Source organism: Myripristis murdjan, chromosome 9, assembly GCF_902150065.1.
Source record: "Myripristis murdjan chromosome 9, fMyrMur1.1, whole genome shotgun sequence".
Lineage (NCBI taxonomy): Eukaryota > Metazoa > Chordata > Actinopteri > Holocentriformes > Holocentridae > Myripristis > Myripristis murdjan.
The window spans coordinates 282,072-303,915 of record NC_043988.1 but is presented as its reverse complement, the minus strand read 5'-3'; the positions used below and the strand labels follow the sequence as shown (position 1 = coordinate 303,915).

General features: G+C 42.3%; 1 protein-coding gene across 3 annotated transcripts in view; it reads right to left on the bottom strand.

Annotated features, from left to right (window-relative positions):
- Window positions 1–21,844, bottom strand: part of LOC115365840 (leukocyte surface antigen CD53-like) — a 51,065-nt gene that overhangs the window by 23,445 nt on the left and 5,776 nt on the right. For 2 of the 3 annotated variants that reach the window (XM_030061029.1, XM_030061032.1), the window contains 2 exons: window positions 19,057–19,245; window positions 10,966–11,040 (listed from right to left, as the gene is read on the bottom strand). In XM_030061029.1, the coding sequence (XP_029916889.1) occupies window positions 10,966–11,040; window positions 19,057–19,245 (264 nt within the window). The remainder of the gene's footprint in view (window positions 1–10,965; window positions 11,041–19,056; window positions 19,246–21,844) is intronic. The other variant, XM_030061030.1, reaches the window with a different exon arrangement.

The following is a 21,844-nucleotide window of genomic DNA, read 5'->3' as shown; positions in this document are numbered from 1 at the left end:
CTCATCTGTTTGAGATAACTTTTACATGTACTGACATAATATATCAGTGTAGTCATCTGTCATGTCCTAGAAATTATTATGTTATTTTGTTAGGTTTTGTTGTGTCATGTCTTTGACGTTATGTGTTGTTTTGTTATGTCTTGTCTCGTGACTTCCTGTTTTATTTTGAAATCCCACTCTCCTCTTGTGTCAGGTCACTTGCCCTTCCCCTTGTGTGTTTCCCTCTAGTCTGATTGTCTGCCACGCCCTGATTGTTTCCACCTGTTCCCCATTACCTTTGTGTGTATATATAGTCTGTGTTTCCCTTTGTCCTGTGCCAGTTCGTCCTGCTTCGTCCTGTTTGGTCCTGCTTTGTCCTGCATTGTCTTTCCACGTCCATGTTCCTCGTTCCACGTCAAGTCTCAAGTCACGTCAAGTCACGTCAAGTCAGGTTTTGTATTTCCTTTGCTACTTTGTTTTGTCACTGTTTTGTTCTCTTGTTTCTTTGATACTTTTGTCTTGCCTTTTTGTTCTAGTTATTCCCTGTTAAGAGTTATCCGTTGCTACTTTTGTTCTTGGTTATCATAGTGAATTTCAGTTGTTACTTTGTATTGTGAATTTTAGTTGATACTTTGCTTATTAAAAGTCTTTTCGTTGGAACTCTTGTTTGGAGTCGTGCGTTTGGGTTCTCATTTTTGTTCAGTCTTGACATCATCTACTTCAACTAATTATCATAACATTATGTCACATTACCTTTGTTTATTTTATGTCCTTCTCATGTCATTAATTTAATTACCATTTGTTTCTTCATAAATGTTAACACACAATTACATCCCTAAAGTATGCCCAGATTCATCTTTCATATATCTTTGTGGTTGCTTTTTACATATATAATCATGGGCGTACAATTGGGTAGGGACACGTCCCTACCAATATCCAGCCACTACTGTATAGTCCCTACCAATATTTATAAACACTGTCCATCAGTGTCTAGCCAATGCTTATGGTACACAAAGGGTTAACAGTCAGTCTCTGCTAGCAGTCCTGCCTCTAACCTAATATCGCTCATAGATTGGCTCTGCTGTTTCTTACTAATGGTGTGATTGGCCCCGCTGTCACTCCATCTGGTTGTAAAGCAAAGTCTGTGTGTGTGTGTGTGCGTGCGTGCGTGCATGTGTGCGTGCGTGCGTGTGTGTGTGTGTGTTTTGATAATAAGGCACATCCAGGATGGGTCCCAAAAAAAGAAAAGTGGACATAAGAAGTTTCTTTATAAGTCAAAGTGTAAGTTCCTCAAAGAAAATAGGCCTACTTTATTTATTATATTGCTGATGTGTAGTTGATAATAATGGTGATAACACTAATAGTCAACTAAGTGATGTTTTTCTTCACTGTTTACTTTGTCAGGTAGCAGTTATAACAATAGTTCAGCATGCTTCTTTGAAATGTTATCAGGCGCATTGGCCTGTTGTCTCTCGGGAAGCAGGAATTATCCTTTTTTACAAACCATGATTTAAAATGTCAATGTTATAGAACTGTAGAGCCTCAGCAACACAGATTTTTTTTTTTTTTTCAAATAAGAGCAAGGCAATGGACACTAATCTGTTTGTATTTAGGTATTTAGTGTCAAACATTTATTTTATTGTATTTATGTTTCTGTATGGTGTTGTTGATGTACAGTATGATGCACAGTTGCACTAAAGATGAGAACTCAGTTAAATTGCCTGCTTGTCTTTCTTTAGTTGCCTTTAACTTACAACATTACAGAATTATTAAATATTTGTAGTCAGTATAGATATTCAGATATGCAGTATAAACATTAATTTCAATCCCTGAATAGTTTTTTTTTCTGATTATGATCATTTGCTTGTTTATTTGATCAGGTCTATATGACGTGAAATTGCAGTCATAAATGCAAAAAACATCAACTTTCAGGAGCGCCGCCTTGGAGCACTTTTATGTCCCCATGTGGAGGTAATTCTGAGCCTAAAAGTGTCCATACTGTAGAGGGTAGCAAATGTGGGAAAAACTCAATGTATTTTTTAAATCTACACAGCCCTTACAGTACTAATGTTTAGAAGACTAGATTGTACTTATTAAATCTGCATGGACATCACATCAGTAAGCCTTGAAAGGCTGGACTATCTTTTTTTAATGTACACGGACTGGGCAGTAGCATGCCTGAAAAGTCTAGACTATGCTCGTTTAATGAGCATGAGCAGGTCCGTAGCAAGGTTTTAGGCCGGGAGCCAGGTCCACCCCTCCGGATGTTTTTTGCTAAGTTTTTTTCACTATGATTTCCTGTTATCTTATACCTTGGGCCATCACGAGTTGATACCGACCACTCCCAACTCGTTTGGTCTTAGGGGCCAAAAAAAACCCTTTTTGGGAAAAGCTCCTGGCGAAATTATGTAATTGTACATATTAAGGTACTGCAACTGCACAAATGGTCGGAAAACCCTCAAATTCTGCAAGATGTATCCTGACACATAGGGGAAACTACCAGAAAAAGATCCAGGGGTGTCCTGCCTTTCAGTTCTCAAATATCACCTTCAACATACCCCAAAAGACAAAAAAAAATGTCTGTCCGCCTGAAAACTCACCATCAAAAGTGCTCAGTTTCAAACAATTCATTATTGTTTCACTACCTAAAATGTTTATTAAAAACTTCCCACATTTCTAAGCTTCAATTTAAGTCCAAGGTGACCTTTCCATCTATAGGATTACAGCTGCTATGACCAAAGTTTTCCACTTTACCCCAAATCGGGAAAAAACTGAAAATTCCAGTATTACCATTTCAAATGGGCTTAAGCATATTTTCTGGAATCTAAACCCAACCTTAAACAAGAGGTGAGACTTCAGTTACATCTTGATATACTATCTGAAGTGTGAATTACATGAAAAGAGAATAATGTTACGCCCCCAGATGGACCAGGGTATCAAGGTGCAACATTAAACAACATCATACAAAACCAGGTAATCATGAGATTTATTAAAGAACTCAGTCCTGACACGGAATAAATGACTCGAGTCAACATTTTTTAACTATAGATAAACATTCTGCATAGTCAAATATCGAAAATAGAACACATTTCTATGGTTCTTAGATATTTTTGCTACTGTACTTTGACCACTGGTCATATCAGTGTATTGTATTAGTGTAGACTATGTCCCAGAAGATGCATTTTTTAAGTTTTATTCATGCTATCTCTTGATGCTTTTAGTGTGGCAGCAGTTGTCTGGGATATGTGATCTGGCTACACTGATAACATTTCTCTGCACCAGGATGTGTCCTCAATGTGTTCATGAAATACCTGGACTATTTGAGGATTGTAGTATGGTTTTGCTAGTCTGAGCAGTGATGTAGAACGTTGTTTAGGAGGGCTTTGTTTGATGATATTATACATGAGATACATTAACTGATAAAACTATGCTACTGGCTTTTAATCATCATCGTCCTCCTCTTCCTCATCATCATCCATGTTTGTATGGATGTCATCAGCTAAGTCATCCTCATCTGTTTCCTCTTCTACTAAGACATCGACAAGGGCTTTGGTGATGACATCACCCTCAAACCATAGTGGCTCTAGCTTGCCTGTCTGTGTTCATATGAAACCCATGTTCGAGAGGGGATGGGATCTCTGGGTACTGCTCATGAGCCCTCTTCCAGACACATACCTGGAAGTTGACTCTTCTCATGTGCTGTAAGAGGACCCTCTTGCAAGGGGAGAATAAGAATAAATAAGAAGAAGAAGAATAAAACTGAGAATAAGCTCATCAGCATCTTTATGGGTCGCACCTTTCCAAACCAAAATGCCTCACATCACAACAGTCAGAGTCAGAGCAAAGGATTCTGACATTTACTTCATCCTCCTGTATTATGCCAAGTCATCAACTGTCACCATCATCTTTGACATGGAAGGTCAACTTATCAACATCAACCAGCTGGCTGAAGATTATTCAGAGGAACACTTTTCAGCTCTGCTGGCCTTTGCAAGCTTTCACCGGTGCAGACTGCACTTCAGCCTTCAAAGGCAAAGGAAAGGTGCGACCCATAAAGATGGTGAACCAGAACTCAAAGTTTATTCAGATCTTTGCTGAAGTGGGAAACTCTTGGGAGCTTGATGAGCTTATTCTCAGTTGTGTTGAGGAGTTCACCTGAGTTCACCTGTCTATATGGTTTCAGCCGCCGAGTTAAAAAGGTTGATGAGGCAAGAGAGGTTAAGGTGAAGAAGATGTGTGGCTCAAGCCTGAAGCTTAAACAGGGGATGTGTGTTGACCTCTCAACCTTCCCACCTTGCAAGAGGGTCCTCTTACAGCACATGAGAAGAGTCAACTTCCAGGTATGTGTCTGGAAGAGGGTTCATGAGCAGTACCCAGAGATCCCATCCCCTCTCGAACATGGGTTTCATATGAACACAGAGACAGGCAAGGTAGAGCCACTATGGTTTGAGGGTGTTCATCACCAAAGCCCTTGTCGATGTCATGGTAGAAGAGGAAACAGATGAGGATGACTTAACTGATGAAATCCAAACAAAAATGGATGGTGATGATGAGGAAGAGGAGGAAGATGACGATTAAAAGCCAGTAACAGTTTTATCAGCTAATCAGGGTGCGAAATAAGGGGGAGCTAAGGGGAGCACAGCTCCCCTAGTGGTGACATGAGCTCCCCTGGCTGGAAAGATTGTGAAATTTTGGGCAAGCAGTGCCTGCTCGGTGCCGGCCAGCACCACACGGAGTGCGTGGCCACCCGGTCAGGTCTGCCGGATCTGGTTGATTATAATTATTATCAATTGATTATTGATTGTGCAATGCCGTGATTCGCAGTTAATTGCGCTGCGCGCATTAAACAATTTTGCGGAAGCAGGAGGACGGCATGATTTACGTCGTATCCACGTTCGCGTGACCGTGCATGTGCTCGTGCATGAGCGCTCGTATTGTACTGGAACACACCCCCTCCAACCGTGCCAGAGTAATTTTAAGTTGATTTAATTAAACAGTCAAACGTTACTTTGGTGGTCCGTGGATTAATTTTTATCATGTGGATTGAAGTTTGCGTAGCCCATATAAATGCTCGGGAAATCTGTTGTTCATATGAAATTAACCTGATCCATCGGGACAAATTTTGTCTTTATAATAATCCTATGTCTGTTCTGTTGTAGGATATTAATGCAATGACCAGCAGTTATACAGCGTTAGTAAGAGGTGTAGGCTATTAATTCAGGCATAGGACTGTGTGCCGTACTATTGTTAAGGCGTGCATATGAAGTGGTTCAAACCCCCCACCCCCCTCCCTTCCCCCTCACATCATGGTATGCAGCTAATGTATCTCAACATGTACACTACCACTCAAAAGTTTGGACACGCCTTCTCATTTAATGTTTTTTCTTTATTTTCATGACTATTTACATTGTAGATTCTCACTGAAGGAATCAAAACTATGAATGAACACATATGGAATCATGTAGTAAAAAAGTGTGAAATAACTCAAAACATGTTTTATATTTTAGATTCTTCAAAATAGCCACCCTTTGCTCTGATTACTGCTTTGCACACTCTTGGCATTCTCTCGATGAGCTTCATGAGGTCGTCACCTGAAATGGTTTTCCAACAGTCTTGAAGGAGTTCCCAGAGGTGTTTAGCACTTGTTGGCCCCTTTGCCTTCACTCTGCGGTCCAGCTCACCCCAAACCATCTGGATTGGGTTCAGGTCCGGTGACTGTGGAGGCCAGGTCATCTGCCGCAGCACTCCATCACTCTCCTTCTTGGTCAAATAGCCCTTACACAGCCTGGGGGTGTGTTTGGGGTCATTGTCCTGTTGAAAAATAAATGATGGTCCAACTAACCGGGTTGGACCAGGACCCAAACCGGATGGGATGGCATGTCGCTGCAGGATGCTGTGGTAGCCATGCTGGTTCAGTGTGCCTTCAGTTTTGAATAAATCCCCAACAGTGTCACCAGCAAAGTCCCCCCACACCATCACACCTCCTCCTCCACGCTTCATGGTGGGAACCATGCATGTAGAGACCATCCATTCACTTTTTCTGCGTCGCACAAAGACATGATGGATGGAACCAAAGATTTCAGATTTGGACTCATCAGACCAAAGCACAGATTTCCACGAATCTCTTCTGTTTGTTGCTTTTCCTTAGTAGTGGTTTCTTAGCAGCTATTTGACCATAAAGGCCTGATTGGCGCAGTCTCCTCTGCACAGTTGATGTAGAGATGTGTCTGCCACTAGAACTCTGTGTGGCATTTATCTGGGCTCTAATCTGAGGTGCTGTTAACTTGCCATTTCTGAGGCTGGTGACTCAGATGAACTTATCCTCAGCAGCAGAGGTGACTCTTGGGGCTCTATTTTCGCAGACCAGGCGAGGCGGGGGTGCAGCACAGCTGCACTTCGCTTTGCCAACTGGGTGTGGCCAGGCGGATTTTGCAATTTTGGCACGCCATGTGCCGTGGCGCAAGTACTCCGCCGTTCCTCCTACCGGCACAAGGGAGGAGAGAAGGCATGGAGTGGGTTTGCCGATTCACTTTAAACCAATCAAATGAGCCCCTGTCCTCGCCTTTAAAATGCGCTGCGCGAAGGCGTAATGAACGTTTACACAATTGACATGGAGGTCTGCTGCCACAGGCGGAGCGGAGCCGGCGTAGTGGAAGTTTGGCTGACGGGTGCGCAGTGCGCACACGTCACCAAAACCTCACAGGCAGGTGTCCAGAATGTCAGGTACATTAACAACGCAATAAATACTGACAAAAACCACTATTCAATGCTACTATCTCAATCAGCACCTAAATTTATCTCCATATCGACTGTCCTGTCACAACTGATGTCAGATCAAAGGAGATTGGCACCGTTTGTGCTGATTGTGAGGTTTTGGTGACGTGTGCACACTGCGCACCGGTCAGCCAAACTTCCACTGCGCCAGCTCCGCTCCACCTGTGCTGAAAGTAGACCTGCCCTGCGTTCCAATACCCATACTACCATACTATTTAGTAGGGAAAAAAAGATTTAGTATGTCCCAATACATAGTATGTCAGATGCAGTATGCCAAGAGTACCAGGATGTTCTAGTACATCCGGTCAGATTTCGCAGTATGGATTTCAGCATGCTGCTCTGGCCATTCTGACCCACAATCCTTTGCGCAGTGGAAGTTACATCGCACTGATTGAGTTGTGTGTACAAGCCACGCACACATACGGACGACAACAAAACACACATAACGCACAAAACTGGCTCAGGTACAGCAGAAGCGACAGGAAGACAGAAGATAAGAAATATGACAGACGACAGTGCAGTATGAAACAGCACCGGCATTTTGACAACAACATTCAAATTTGCCGCTACAGACGGCGGCGGAAGTGAGCCAGAGGGTCGGACTTCAGGGACGATGTATGTAGTGTGTCCCAATAGTATGCATTCGCATGCATATTGCATACTAAACTACATACTTTGTATGGGCAGCTGCAGTACATACTAAAAGTAAAAAGTATAAGTATGCGATTTGGAACGCAGGGCTGGTTTCAGATGGCGAGCTTTGGGCGCACCTAGGCAAAGCCTTTTAGCATGAAAATGTCACTGCACCAAGCTGAATCTGTCGACACCTCTCCCTGCTGCGCCGTCACTCCCATCTCAGCACATGTCGGTCTGCCAAAATACCAAACTGTGCGCCCCTCAGGTTGCGCTGGTCCAAAATAGCTCTGCGCGGGGTTCGCCTCACTGCGCCGGGAAAATAGTGCCCTTGGTCTTCCTTTCCTGGGTCGGTTTGCAGCACTGTCAACAAAGCAAAGGGTGGCTACTTTGAGGAACCTAAAATATAAAACATATTTAGAGTTATTTAACAATTTTTTTTTCCTTTGCTACATAATTTCATATATCTTGCTTCATATATTTGTATCTACAATGTAGAAAGTAATAAAAATAAAGAAAAAACATTGAATGAGAAGGTGTGTACAAACTTTTGACTGGTAGTATATAAGATCATCATCAAACAAAGCCCTCCTAAACAACATTCTACATCACTGCTCAGAGTAGCAAAACCATACTACAATCCTCAAATAGTCCAGGTATTTCATGAACACATTGAGGACACATCCTGGTGCAGAGAAATGTTATCAGTGTAGCCAGATCACATATCCCAGACAACTGCTGCCACACTAAAAGCATCAAGAGATAGCATGAATAAAACTTAAAAAATGCATCTTCTGGGACATAGTCTACACTAATACAATAAACTGATATGACCAGTGGTCAAAGTACAGTAGCAAAAATATCTAAGAACCATAGAAATGTGTTCTATTTTCGATATTTGACTATGCAGAATGTTTATCTATAGTTAAGAAATGTTGACTCGAGTCATTTATTCCGTGTCAGGACTGAGTTCTTTAATAAATCTCATATGATTACCTGGTTTTGTATGATGTTGTTTAATGTTGCACCTTGATACCCTGGTCCATCTGGGGGCGTAACATTATTCTCTTTTCATGTAATTCACACTTCAGATAGTATATCAAGATGTAACTGAAGTCTCACCTCTTGTTTAAGATTGGGTTTAGATTCCAGAAAATATGCTTAAGCCCTTTTGAAATGGTAATACTGGAATTTTCAGTTTTTTCCCGATTTGGGGTAAAGTGGAAAACTTTGGTCATAGCAGCTGTAATCCTATAGATGGAAAGGTCACCTTGGACTTAAATTGAAGCTTAGAAATGTGGGAAGTTTTTAATAAACATTATAGGTAGTGAAACAATAATGAATTGTTTGAAACTGAGCACTTTTGATGGTGAGTTTTCAGGCGGACAGACATTTTTTTTGTCTTTTGGGGTATGTTGAAGGTGATATTTGAGAACTGAAAGGCAGGACACCCCTGGATCTTTTTCTGGTAGTTTCCCCTATGTGTCAGGATACATCTTGCAGAATTTGAGGGTTTTCCAACCATTTGTGCAGTTGCAGTACCTTAATATGTACAATTACATAATTTCGCCAGGAGCTTTTCCCAAAAAGGGTTTTTTTGGCCCCTAAGACCAAACGTCACCGAGTTGGGAGTGGTCGGTATCAACTCGTGATGGCCCAAGGTATAAGATAACAGGAAATCATAGTGAAAAAAACTTAGCAAAAAACATCCTGAGGGGTGGACCTGGCTCCCGGCCTATTTAAGAAGGCCTGACTATATTTTTAAATGAATAGACATCCACCTGCACTGATCACAAAATGTGATGGATTGAGGTTTGCGGGTTATTCTTGACTTCAGTTCAAAGCTTGACCTACTTTGAGTGTGCCCAATTAGCCCTCTTCTTATCTAGCAAATTGCTGACAAAGGAAAATAGTAAGGGGGGGCACCCAGGGATCGGAGAATATATAAACAGGTGTAAAAACTAAGAACGCCAGTCGTCTTCCTGGGTGACCGACTCACTGTTTGTTTCCATTTGAGATCTCGAATGAAAATAAACCTGCCTGCTCAAGATTCTGCCTGATTCTCAGTCTTGATTTTTGGAGCCTCCAAGACTTATTTTATTGGTGTTTTTTGGTACCAAGTCTAAGAAGTTTTCTGCAGTCAATCTGGCCTGATTTGGACTGAAGTTTTCCACATCACCCACCAATGTCAAAATCAAATGTACGCCCTAGTATATAATTGTGTGAGCCATGCACCTTGCCATAAAATAAATTACAGTTCATGCATGCATTCATGGACAATAAACTTTATGAATCTTGAATAAACTTTTTATTCAATAAAAATAATTGGAATAATTTTGTTTGGACACATTTGCTGACTAAAAACTGAACATGCACACAGAATTGAAAAAACAGGATCGACTGCTCAGGCTGTTAGAAGTACTGCGCTTGTATATTCATACTGTATAACAGGGGTCCCCAAACTTTTTCCTGTGAGGGCCACATAACTTTTCCCTTCTCTGATGGGGGGCCGGGGTCAGTTTGTAACAGAAAAAGTGTGACGATTGCAGGGGTGTCTAAATGTAAACATTGATTGTTTTCCAGAAAGCCACACATAACCAAATATTAATAACCCTTTCCGGGATCTTCACAGAAAAAAAACTCAGGAAATAAATAATAACACTATTAATGAAATAAATTACACTATTAATGAAATCAATAAAAATCAAATAACCCTCTCTGGGTTCTTCACAGAAAAAAATAAAGTCAGGACATAAATAGCACTATTTGTGAAATAAATAATAACCAAATAACCCTCTCTGGGTTCACAGAAAAAATAAAGTCAGGAAATATATAATAACACTATTTATGAAATAAATAATAACTCTCTGGGTTCTTCACAGGAAAAAAAAAGTCCATGGAACATTAACTTTCTGTTGTGCCGTGCACAATCTTAACAGGTAAAAGTTCAGCTTAGTTGTCAGAGCAGAATCTCTTACTTAAATGCAGGGACGGTTTTTGCTATGGGCAGTGTGGGCCAGGGCGCAATCTACTTGGGGGCGCACAAGAAAAAAAAAATCGCCAGTTTTCTAGACTACCGTATTGACCCGCACATGTCATCAGTACCATCAGGCGGCATCAGGCGGGCCGGCGGGCTGGCCGCGGCACCGGCCGGTACCGCGCCCACCCGGTCTGGTCTGCCGGATCTGACAGGTGAGCGGCTTAATGCCGGCCAGTGCCGGCTCGCCTGATGGCGACTGATGCTGCCCCGGTTGGAGTACTAACATGAAAGGGCGCAAGCCAGTAATTTCGCCTAGAGCGGCAACATAGGCAGAACCGCCACTGCTTAAATGACTCACATGAGCAGTCTCTCAAAGTTCTTGTGTTCCTTCCTTAAAATCCTTTTGTAGGTTCCAGTAGGCTTGTCACGTTCTATGCGTGTATTGGTCTCGATCGCGTGGCCAGACTGAAAAAAAAAAAATCATAATGCGTCTCTGGTATTGTTCAGGGGGCCGGGCCTAATGTGGAGGCGGGCCATATCCGGCCCGTGGGCCGTAGTTTGGGGACCACTGCTGTATAAACTTACACTTGAAGACATACCTCTCGACTGTAGACCAAGAAGACACATGCCATGGCCAATTCCACCAACATCAGAATGAAGAGAAGGATGAAAAACTAGAAAACAAGTCACAGTTTGTTCTGCTTTTGTTTGTGTTATAGATATGCAGTATTTAGTAATATGGATGTAATGTAGAATGTGCCATGCAAAAACAAGACACATGCACATACATGCATGCCTGTAAAGGCCGGATTACGGTTCTGTGTACGCAAAGCTTACAGGGGTTGTGTGAAACTTACGGGGGTTGTGCCACTGCTGCAGAGACTTGCCGCGCACCTCTGAAAAATTGTAACTATGCGGACCCTACGCAGCCCCCATGCAGGCCCCCCACAGACAACAAGAGCTATGATTGGTCCGCCGAATTACATTATTTCCGGCATTTCGCCCCTCCAGCGCCACGTCCTGTTGTTGTGCCGGCAGTGTCATTTTTAAAAGAACTGCTGTTGTGATTGCATCTCGACTCATCGGTTGATTTCAAATTGCTTGGAAAGTTTGGATCATGCTGGATCTGGATCTACTGCTGCTCCTTTTAAAAATGGCGCTGCCGGCACAACAACAGGAAGAGCAGCGACCATACGCCACAGGGTCTTGGTCTGCAGAAAAAAACGCACCCCATAGCGCTTTGGCAGAGAATTGCTTAGCGTTTAACGCAGAGGTATATTGGGCACACAACACCTGTGTGGCAACTGCATGTGCATTGCGTCAAGTGTCCGCAGAACCGTAATCTGGCCTTAACTCTTAAAGGAACATACCATTGGTTTTGCATGTTTAGCCTAATATCCACATGTACTTCACATTTCTGGTTATCTTTTCCCATAGCGAGCAGTTGTATAATAGAACTCCAATATCATTTTTCTTCCTTTATCCGCCTTTGGTTTCCATTCATTCCACTAAGACATGAAAATTAATCTTCAGAAGGAAATTCCCTTCTCAAGGAAATTGAATCAGGTCAACAGGACTTAATTATATGTCTTAGAAGACATTTCACCCCTTATCCAAGTGGGTTACTCAGTTCATGCTGTTCACTAGACCCGACTGGTTAGTCTAACTAATTGGTGAGGAGCTCAGGTATTTATCCTCAGTGAGTATGTCACCCAACATCCGTGATATTGATGGCCCATGGGGCCCAGGGTGTGGCTAATTAGTGCTCCACTGAGTTGTAACAACTGTCGTTACAGTGGTTGGAGTCGCATGACGCCGATCGTTGTCAGAATCGTTTGAGTCACATGAGGTGACATTAGAGTCACATGAGATCAATTGTGAATGGTCATGACCCTTTGAGACTGAGCTGGAGAATTTCTCTTGGCAGAGATGAAAGGACAATATTGTAGATGGAAGCTAGGTGGTGGCGTAAACCCCCTCCCCTGTTAAAGGAAGGTTTTCCCACCTTGATATACTGTAGATGGCTTCTTTTATGCCTCATCCACAGTGTTGATATTCTTTCTGAAATGTGTTGCCATTTTTCCAAAAGTCCAGCTGGGGTAGCCACAGGTTTTAAGTGCTCCCCTAAGGTGTATGTGCTCATCTACTTGAGCCTGAGTACTGGTGGGTATATTATTAGCTCTGTGTTGCAGGGTTCTGATAACACCCGGTTTATGTTCCAGTAGGAGTTAAGAGTAGGTATTGATCTGTATGTGTGGGTTTTCTGTACACTCCGGCTCCAGTCTTTCCTAGTATGCACATCACAGTCCAAGAAAGGTAACTGGTTGTCCTTCACATTTTCCCTTATGTATTTGATATTTTTGTCCACCAAGTTGAGGTGTTCAGTAAAAGCTTGCACCTCTGGGTTTTGATTTTGACCCATGTGTGGTCCACATACACTATATTACCAAAAGTATTCGCTCACCTGCCTTTACTCATACTATGAACTGAAGTGCCATCCCATTCCTAACCCATAGAGTTCAATATGATGTCGGTCCACCTTTTGCAGCTATTACAGCTTCAACTCTTCTGGGAAGACTGTCCACAAGGTTGAGGAGAGTGTTTATAGGAATTTTTGACCATTCTTCCAAAAGCGCATTGGTGAGGTCACACACTGATGTTGGTCGAGAAGGCCTGGCTCTCAGTCTCCGCTCTAATTCATCCCAAAGGTGTTCTATCGGGTTCAGGTCAGGACTCTGTGCAGGCCAGTCAAGTTCATCCACACCAGACTCTGTCATCCATGTCTTTATGGACCTTGCTTTGTGCACTGGTGCACAGTCATGTTGGAAGAGGAAGGGGCCCGCTCCAAACTGTTCCCACAAGGTTGGGAGCATGGAATTGTCCAAAATGTTTTGGTATCCTGAAGCATTCAAAGTTCCTTTCACTGGAACTAAGGGGCCAAGCCCAGCTCCTGAAAAACAACCCCACACCATAATTCCTCCTCCACCAAATTTCACAGTCGGCACAATGCAGTCTGAAATGTACCGTTCTCCTGGCAACCTCCAAACCCAGACTCGTCCATCAGATTGCCAGATGGAAAAGCGTGATTCATCACTCCAGAGAACGCGTCTCCACTGCTCTAGAGGCCAGTGGCGGCGTGCTTTACACCATTGCATCCGACGCTTTGCATTGCACTTGGTGATGTGTGGCTTGGCTGCAGCTGCTCGGCCATGGTAACCTATTCCATGAAGCTCTCTGCATACTGTACTTGGGCTAATCTGAAGGTCACATGAAGTTTGTAGCTCTGTAGCAATTGACTGTGCGGAAAGTCGGCGACCTCTTTGCACTATGCGCTTCAGCATCCGCTGACCCCTCTCCATTACTTTACGTGGCCTACCACTTCGTGGCTGAGTTGCTGTTGTTCCCAAACGCTTCCATTTTGTTATAATAGAGCTGACTGTTGACTGTGGAATATTTAGGAGCGAGGAAATTTCACGACTGGATTTGTTGCACAGGTGGCATCCTATGACAGTTCCACGCTGGAATTCACTGAGCTCCTGAGAGCGGCCCATTCTTTCACAAATGTCTTGTTTCACAGTCTGCATGCCTGAGTGCTTGATTTTATACACCTGTGGCCAGGCCAAGTGATTAGGACACCTGATTCTGATCATTTGAATGGGTGAGCAAATACTTTTGGTAATATAGTGTATCTGTACCAGTGGCTTGGAGTTGTTCCTCTGTAGGCATTCAGAGCCTTGTGTTCTACTTCCTCCATGTATAGGTTGGCTACAATGGGAGATACTGGTGAGCCCATAGCACAGCCGTGCTTCTGTCTGTAAAATTTGTTGTTGAAACAGAAATAGGTGGTGTTCAGACAAAATCAATCAAATCTGGTCTGGGTTGAGGTTGGATCTGCTCAGAAAAGTGCTGTCCTCTAGCAAGTGCCGCCTTACAGCTTCTACTTCTTCCTTGATTGGAATGCAGATGAACAGAGTGGTCATGTCAAAGGACACCATGGTTTCATCTGTATCCAGTTTCAAGCCCTGGACCTTGTTCACAAAATCCAAAGAGTTTTGTATGTGATAGGGGGTCTTGCCCACCAAAGGAGCCAAGATGTTGGCTATGTGCTCAGCAATGTTGTATATAACAGAGTTGATACTGCTGACAATGGGCCGGGGGTGGGGGTGGGGGGGTTCCTTGTGTATTGTGGGGAATCCATATTGACATGGAACAGCGTCCTGGGGATATAGATGGAGGTACTGTTGGTGGTCAATGAGTCCATCTCTTTGCAACAATCTCTAACCTTTTTCTTGTAACCGTTTGATGGATCTCATTTTAGTTTTTACATAGGTGCTGGTGTCATTCAGTAGCATATAGACCTTGTCCTGGTAGTCAGTTGTGTTTAGAACTACAGCGCACTTCCCTCCCTGCTGGGAGGATAGTGTCGTTGCTAAGGGATGTCCCCGCTTCTCTCTCTTGGATAGAGAGGTTAGAAGAGGGGGCCTTTGTATTGGCCAGGGCTGCTGACATCTTTAACCTCAGCTGCTCAGGTTCGGTTTCTGTTAGATTGTTTTTCCTTATAACTGATTCAGTCGCTGTGATGAGCTCAACTATAAGCACTTGCTTTGGTGTAATGGGAAAGTTTAGTCCTTTTGCTAGGACCTCTTTTTCATGGTGGATAAGTTCCCTGTCTGATAAGTTCTTTACCCATCTGTTTTGTGTTCCCTCATGTGTGAGTTGGTCTGCCTTTTGCTGCCAGGTAAGCAATTCGGTTTTCTTTGAGTTGTTTGCCTTGCATTGTAAGTTATGAAATTTTCTTCTCTGTCTTTCATTGCTCTTAGTGTGTTGGGCAAAGTTGGGCTTTCTGAGTGAAATTAGTGACCTTTTCCAAGACTGCAACAGGCAGGATTGGTTTTAATTTTTGGAGTAATTGGTCAGCTTTTACCTTCAGCCCCTCAATGGTAAAATGAATCTGGCCTATTCGCTCATTTAACAGGTGGATCTGGGCTTTTTCTAAGATTTTGTCCACTCTGTGGCATAGGCTAGTTGGTAGGCTAGTCGGTATTAGCCTGTTCTGTCTCCATCTTAGGTTGAACCATAAGTGGTTCCTGTAATCAGCAATTTTCCGAGCCATCTTTTTAAATTTCTGCACCATTTTAATGGTATTCAACCTGAAAATTCTCGGAAATATGTCTATGCATATTCTCATTCGTCTAGGTCACACAAAAGTGGGTGTGTTTGGGTGCCACTTGGGTAAGGAACGAAACGTCTTCTAAGCCATACAACTAAGTCCAGTTGACTTGATTCAGTTTCCTTGAGATGCCTATGGCCTGGATGAATGAGAATACACTACTCACAAAAAGTTAGGGATATTTGGCTTTCGGGTGAAATTTAAGGAAAATGTAAAATGTTCACGCTACAGTGATATTATATCATGAAAGTAGGGTATTTAAGTAGAAGCATACACTGGTGATTTCCTCATCTCAAACAATTTCTTGAAACAAAAGCCAACAACAGTGATGGATATACCACAACAAAAAATGTCAGTGTCAATAACTTGTCATGTGCCCTTGAGCATCAATTACAGCTTGACAATGACGTCTCATGCTGTTCACAAGTTGAGTTATTGTCTGCTGAGGCATGGCATCCCACTCTTCTTGAAGGGCGGCCCTCAGGACATTGAGGTTCTTGGGTACAGAGCTCCGAGCCTCTACACTGCGACTCAGCTGATCCCATAGGTTTTCTATGGGATTCAGGTCCGGAGAAAGTGCAGGCCACTCCATTGAGGTACCCCAGTCTCCAGCAGCTGGAGCATCAAACACCTGATGTGAATTTTGCCGTTAAACTCCTTGTTAGAGAACAGCAACTTATGCAAAAAGTACTGAAACATTGAACAGTTGGACATGTGCATTCAAAAGTTTACAGAAGGTCACATTAAGTTCACCTGTAAAGGTTATAATGCATTTTAGGTTCATCCTGAAACTTCACCCGAAAGCCGAATATCCCTAACTTTTTGTGAGTAGTGTATGTACAGACCTAATTTTCAGAGACTTCAAACTTTCTTTACACCAGTATTCTTTCACCGTAATGAAGTTATCCTTATTAAAAGCAGCAGCACTGCTGTGTTTTGATGACTTGATTAAGCAGAGTGTAACGGTCATGTGCTGGAAAATAGTCACCAAGAAACGTTTGCTTTGCACTGCCAAATATAAGTTGCATGGTTTATGAATGGTGAATTTGTTAGACACAGAAGAAGGGCATTATAAGGTAGCTGTTTAAACCAAAACTTCAAATTTGAAAATCCAGAGATTTTGATTATGTGTTATGAAATCTTTAGTACCCTTGCATAATTTGCAAAATGGCTTGTTTCAAAGTGAAATGTGGGTAAACTGTAGTAAATAGTAGTAAATAGGCCAAACAGTAAGAATCACTGGTATGGTCCTGATCGTGAGAAGTGTGCTATTACTTTCCCACAACTCCAGTTACACACAAATTTTTGCCCATAAGAAATGAATGGATGCCTAAAATGAGGGACATAATTGCATAGATAGATAGATAGATAAATATACTTTATTGATCCCAAATTGGGAAATTCTTAGCATACGTGCATCAGTGTGGTTGGTTGCAGGAAGCACACACATAAATTGTAGGCATTCATGTGTATGTACGTGAGAGTCACATGTGCATGCACATCTGGCTGCAAGGTGGAGTTCTGCTAATCACACACAAAGTGGGTTTCCATCCATCTGTTTTTATTCACATTTTTATTTTGCGCATTAAAAACCTGAATGGAAACACTGAAAATTCGAAGAAAAAAAAAAATCCCCAAATATCGCAAAAAAAGTTTTCACGCTTGGGTGAAGTGGAAAAGTTGGTGTATCGGTAAAAAGAAAATGCAAATATGCTATGGAAACAGGTTTAGCAAACAAACGGTGATGTTCATAATCACGTGACTTCCACTCCACTGTACAGACAAAAAGTGGCAGCAGATGACAACAACACCCGTTATGTTTGAACCGAAGAAGAGACTTTTCTTTTAATGCTATACTGGAGAGCAAACAATTTTTGACTGAATTTGTGCCTGTAATATGTCATCATGTTGCGCCCTCTTCTTCTGCAGTGGTATAATGACACCCGGCTGGAGAATTGGTGCCCTAATGCTTACCTCGATGATATACACTACTCACAAAAAGTTAGGGATATTTGGCCTTTGGGTGAAATTTATGGAAAATGTAAAATGTTCACGCTACAGTGATATTATATCATGAAAGTAGGGCATTTAAGTAGAAGCATACACTGGTGATTTCCTCATCTCAAACAATTTCTTGAAACAAAAGCCAACATCAGTGGTGGATATACCACAACAAAAAATGTCAGTGTCAATAACTTGTCATGTGCCCTTGAGCATCAATTACAGCTTGACAACGATGTCTCATGCTGTTCACAAGTCGACTTATTGTCTGCTGAGGCATGGCATCCCACTCTTCTTGAAGGGCGGCCCTCAGGACATTGAGGTTCTGGGGTACAGAGCTCCGAGCCTCTACACGGTGACTCAGCTGATCCCATAGGTTTTCTATGGGATTCAGGTCTGAGAAAATGCAGGCCACTCCATTTGAGGTACCCCAGTCTCCAGCAGCCGTTCCCTAATGATACGACCTCGATGAGCTGGAGCATCAAACACCTGATGTGAATTTTGCCGTTAAACTCCTTGTTAGAGAACAGCAACTTGTGCAAAAAGTACTGAAACACTGAACAGTTGGACATGTGTATTCAAAAGTTTACAGAAGGTCACATTAAGTTCACCTGTAAAGGTTAGAATGCATTTTAGGTTCATCCTGAAATTTCACCCGAAAGCCAAATATCCCTAACTTTTTGTGAGTAGTGTATACAGTGGTGAAAAAAAGTTTTCGGACACCCTTAAAATTTTACACAATCTCACAATCTCAAATATTATCATGAAATATTTGTGGAAAAATCTTTTTTGTGTTTCAAAAGGTGTGGCTGCATTAGACAGATACAAACAAATACAAATTATATTTTTTTTGTTTATTGTTTACAAGAAAAACGAACAAAACTAAATTCTTGACAGTTTAATCTTTATCTTAAGGCGTGTTTAGTGCATTAGGTTCCTTGTTTTAGCCATTTTTGTGTCTGAAGAACTTTCAAATGTGCTGGCTTTATATAGACACCAAGCTTGGAAACAAAAATTGTGTCTTTTAATAAAAAGAACGACCTTCATCACTGGTACCAAGATGACCCAATACTCAAAATTTCTTATGTATTTTTATGGAACCAATCAATTTTAAGTTTTTAATGGCTTTTTTAGGATTTGTTTAGTATTTTGGCTGTGACTTTACTAAAAGAAACTGTCCTTGAAGACCTAAGAGTGATTTGTTAATGCAATATTTCACAAATGCATGGGGTGTCCGAAAACTTTTTTCCAACACTGTACATTTGCATAACAGAAGTGGATGGAAACACGCATAAATTTGCATTTCATTTTGCCGATTTTCTGAAAAGTCGGTTAAAATTTGCAATATTTGGATGGAAACCGGACTACAGACACACATAAGTGCACAAATGAAACTTTTAGTGAAAATCACACGTGTAAATAAGTGCATCTTGTTTTTAGAAGGCACATTTCACCTCCCATTGTGTGTGTGTGTGTGTGTGTGTGTGTGTGTGTGTGTGTGTGTGTGCCATAGCCTCACAGTGATGAGCATGCAACGGTTCTCCTTCAGGCCTCCTAACACTCCCAGGTAACACACACAGGTAACTATTGTGCCAGTCACAACCAGGGTGTTGGCAGGGTAGATGGGCCAGAAGGAGGTGATGAGGGAACCAAACTTGGAGTGCATCATCTGGAACTCACCGAAAGCCACCACAAATGCGCCGCACAGCTACAACATACACAGCAGGGAAAGACATTTCACGATACTGTACTAGACACCTGACTGATAGAGGTTACTGTAGCAGCCAAGACCCAAATTATTCACTAACTTACTTACTTTATTTCTTTCTCTCTTTCTGAAAGTCTTGATGGTGGCACTACAGTAGTGGTCTAAGTCCGTGATTTTCAAACTGTGAATCCCAACCCACTAATGGGTCCCAGCATGGAGACAGGTGGGTCATGGTAAGGCTGTTTAAACATTTTTTTCCCCCTCAAAAATAGGCATAGAAATTTCAGAATCACGTAATGTAGACATATAATTAATCCAGACTCCAATAAAGCTCCACTGAAGATGACAGAAGTGACAATGACTGGAGAGCAACAGCTGTGTTGTTAGTAAACCTACTGCACTTGCTAACTTTACAAATTTGCTTTACATACTTTACTTATGTCATATACACCCCTATTCTGCTCTGATTTTAAGCTCTGTCAGTGACAGAGCTCATATTAATGTATTATTAGTAAATGTATTACTATGAAATCATAGTAATACATATATTGGTATTCATGTGGAATCTGATCAAAATGTTGACTTAGAAAGTGGTATGTTTCCCACAGACAACCAATGCAGTGCTGATCAATGAGTGCGTTTACATTCACACCATATTCCTGTTTTAATCGGAATATTCGCAATATTCCGGTTGCGCACATGTCATGTAAACACGCACCGAACCTGATTAAGGTCATATTCTGTTTGGAGAGAATTCCGAATAAGACCCCTGGCATATGCCTGTTCCAACCGGAATATTGAGGCATGTAAACACCTTAGTCGGAAAATGCCCAGAACCAGAATATTCAGTCACGACTGCGCATGCTCGATTCACAAGGAATTCTGGGCGTCTTTGTTGCCATGGTTACTGCAAGCAGGGAAAACCATAGACATAATATAATTTACGTATATTACGTCTATGGGGAAAACGACATGGTGCACACTAGAGCATGGTGAAAAGCAGCAAGAACCAGGGGCCTCATGTATAAAGACTTGCGTGGATTTCCTACTAGAAAATGGCATACGCTCAAATCCAAAAAACGGTGTACGCCCAAAAAAATCCAGATGTATAAATCTGTGCGTACACATGAATCCAAGCACATTTCCTTTGAACATCCCGATCAACGTAGAATTGAGCGCACATGTTGGCGTACCTGACCCCTCCCTTTCCACACCCCCATTTAAATATGCAAATCATATTTAAATGAGCCCGGCACCTGAGATTGCCCTCTCTGCATGATCAGAAAACTACAACCCTTGACATGAATAAGACCGAAAAAAGAGAAATTTCACGGAATGTGAATTAGAGACGTTTGTTTGGCACGCTGTCCAACACGAAACGCAAGAGGAGTGAGGAGTGTATGTGGGGCTGTCAATGCTGTGGGGTCGGAAAGGCGCACACACGCTGAATAAAATTGGTTAATACGTGAATTCTGTGTCCTTGCCTCTTTTATATGGTTGAAATCAAATGTTGCCGGGCCGAATGGCCTCCCCGGTTAGATGTGCATTCATTAACTGCTTGTTAATTTTATACACCACTTACACGGATCTAGTTGTAAATGAATGTAGAAGTGCGCCGGGGAAAAGGTGAGGATGATTAAGACATTTCACACTTTACGCACGGGTTTATTAATATTATTTTTTAGCAGTTCTGCTTTATTTGATAGTCACAATAGAGATAAACAGGGGACAACATGCAGCAAAGGAGCTGAGGCCGGATTCGAACCCCAGTCGCTGCGATCGGGACTGAGCCTTTTTGCACGGTACGCGCTCTTGGCCGGTGAGCCACCGGGGCGCCCGACACACGGGTCTATTGACATGAGTACTTTACACACAGAGACAATCAGAAAGCTCTGAAGCTGTAGTTTAACCAGCAAAAAACAGCAAGTCACTAACTTGAACCACAGACTGGTACTGATGCTGTGAAGACACGATCATATTTGGGGGCGCACATGCTCAATGCGCATGAGGGGGCTTAATATTAGGACAATTAAACGAATAAATTATTTACTCACCAAGAAGCCACCTATCGCGCACAGTGCCAGTTTGTAGTCTGCTCCCTCAGAATGTATGAATCGTGCATTGAACCAGGCCACGGTACCGGTATTTTCATCACTTTGACATGCGGGTGTATTAATTGTTCATCAGTTTTAATTGTTCATGTGTCTGGGACGAATTGTTTTCATATTATCAACAGTTTCCCAGCATCACCTCTAAGTGTCGCCAAAGGAACAATAGCTGTAGAAACGTGTGTACGCCAGCTATGAAGTTGGCGTGAGACATTTCCACGCTCATTTCACTCTTTATACATCTGAACCTTGCCGTGGAAAAGGGCGTACGCCACGTTTTTGTGCGTACGCACGCTTTATACATGAGGCCCCAGGAGTCTGCAGTCTGCTTTCAGCTGATCAAAGACTTAAATATCATGGAGGATATTGATGGGAGACAAAGCAGAAATAGCGACAGAAGAAGAAGACTTCTTCTTCTGTATTTCCAGCAGACTAGACGCCTATACGCGTACTGCTGCCCCCCGCGGCTGAGTGTCGTATTACGTAAGAGA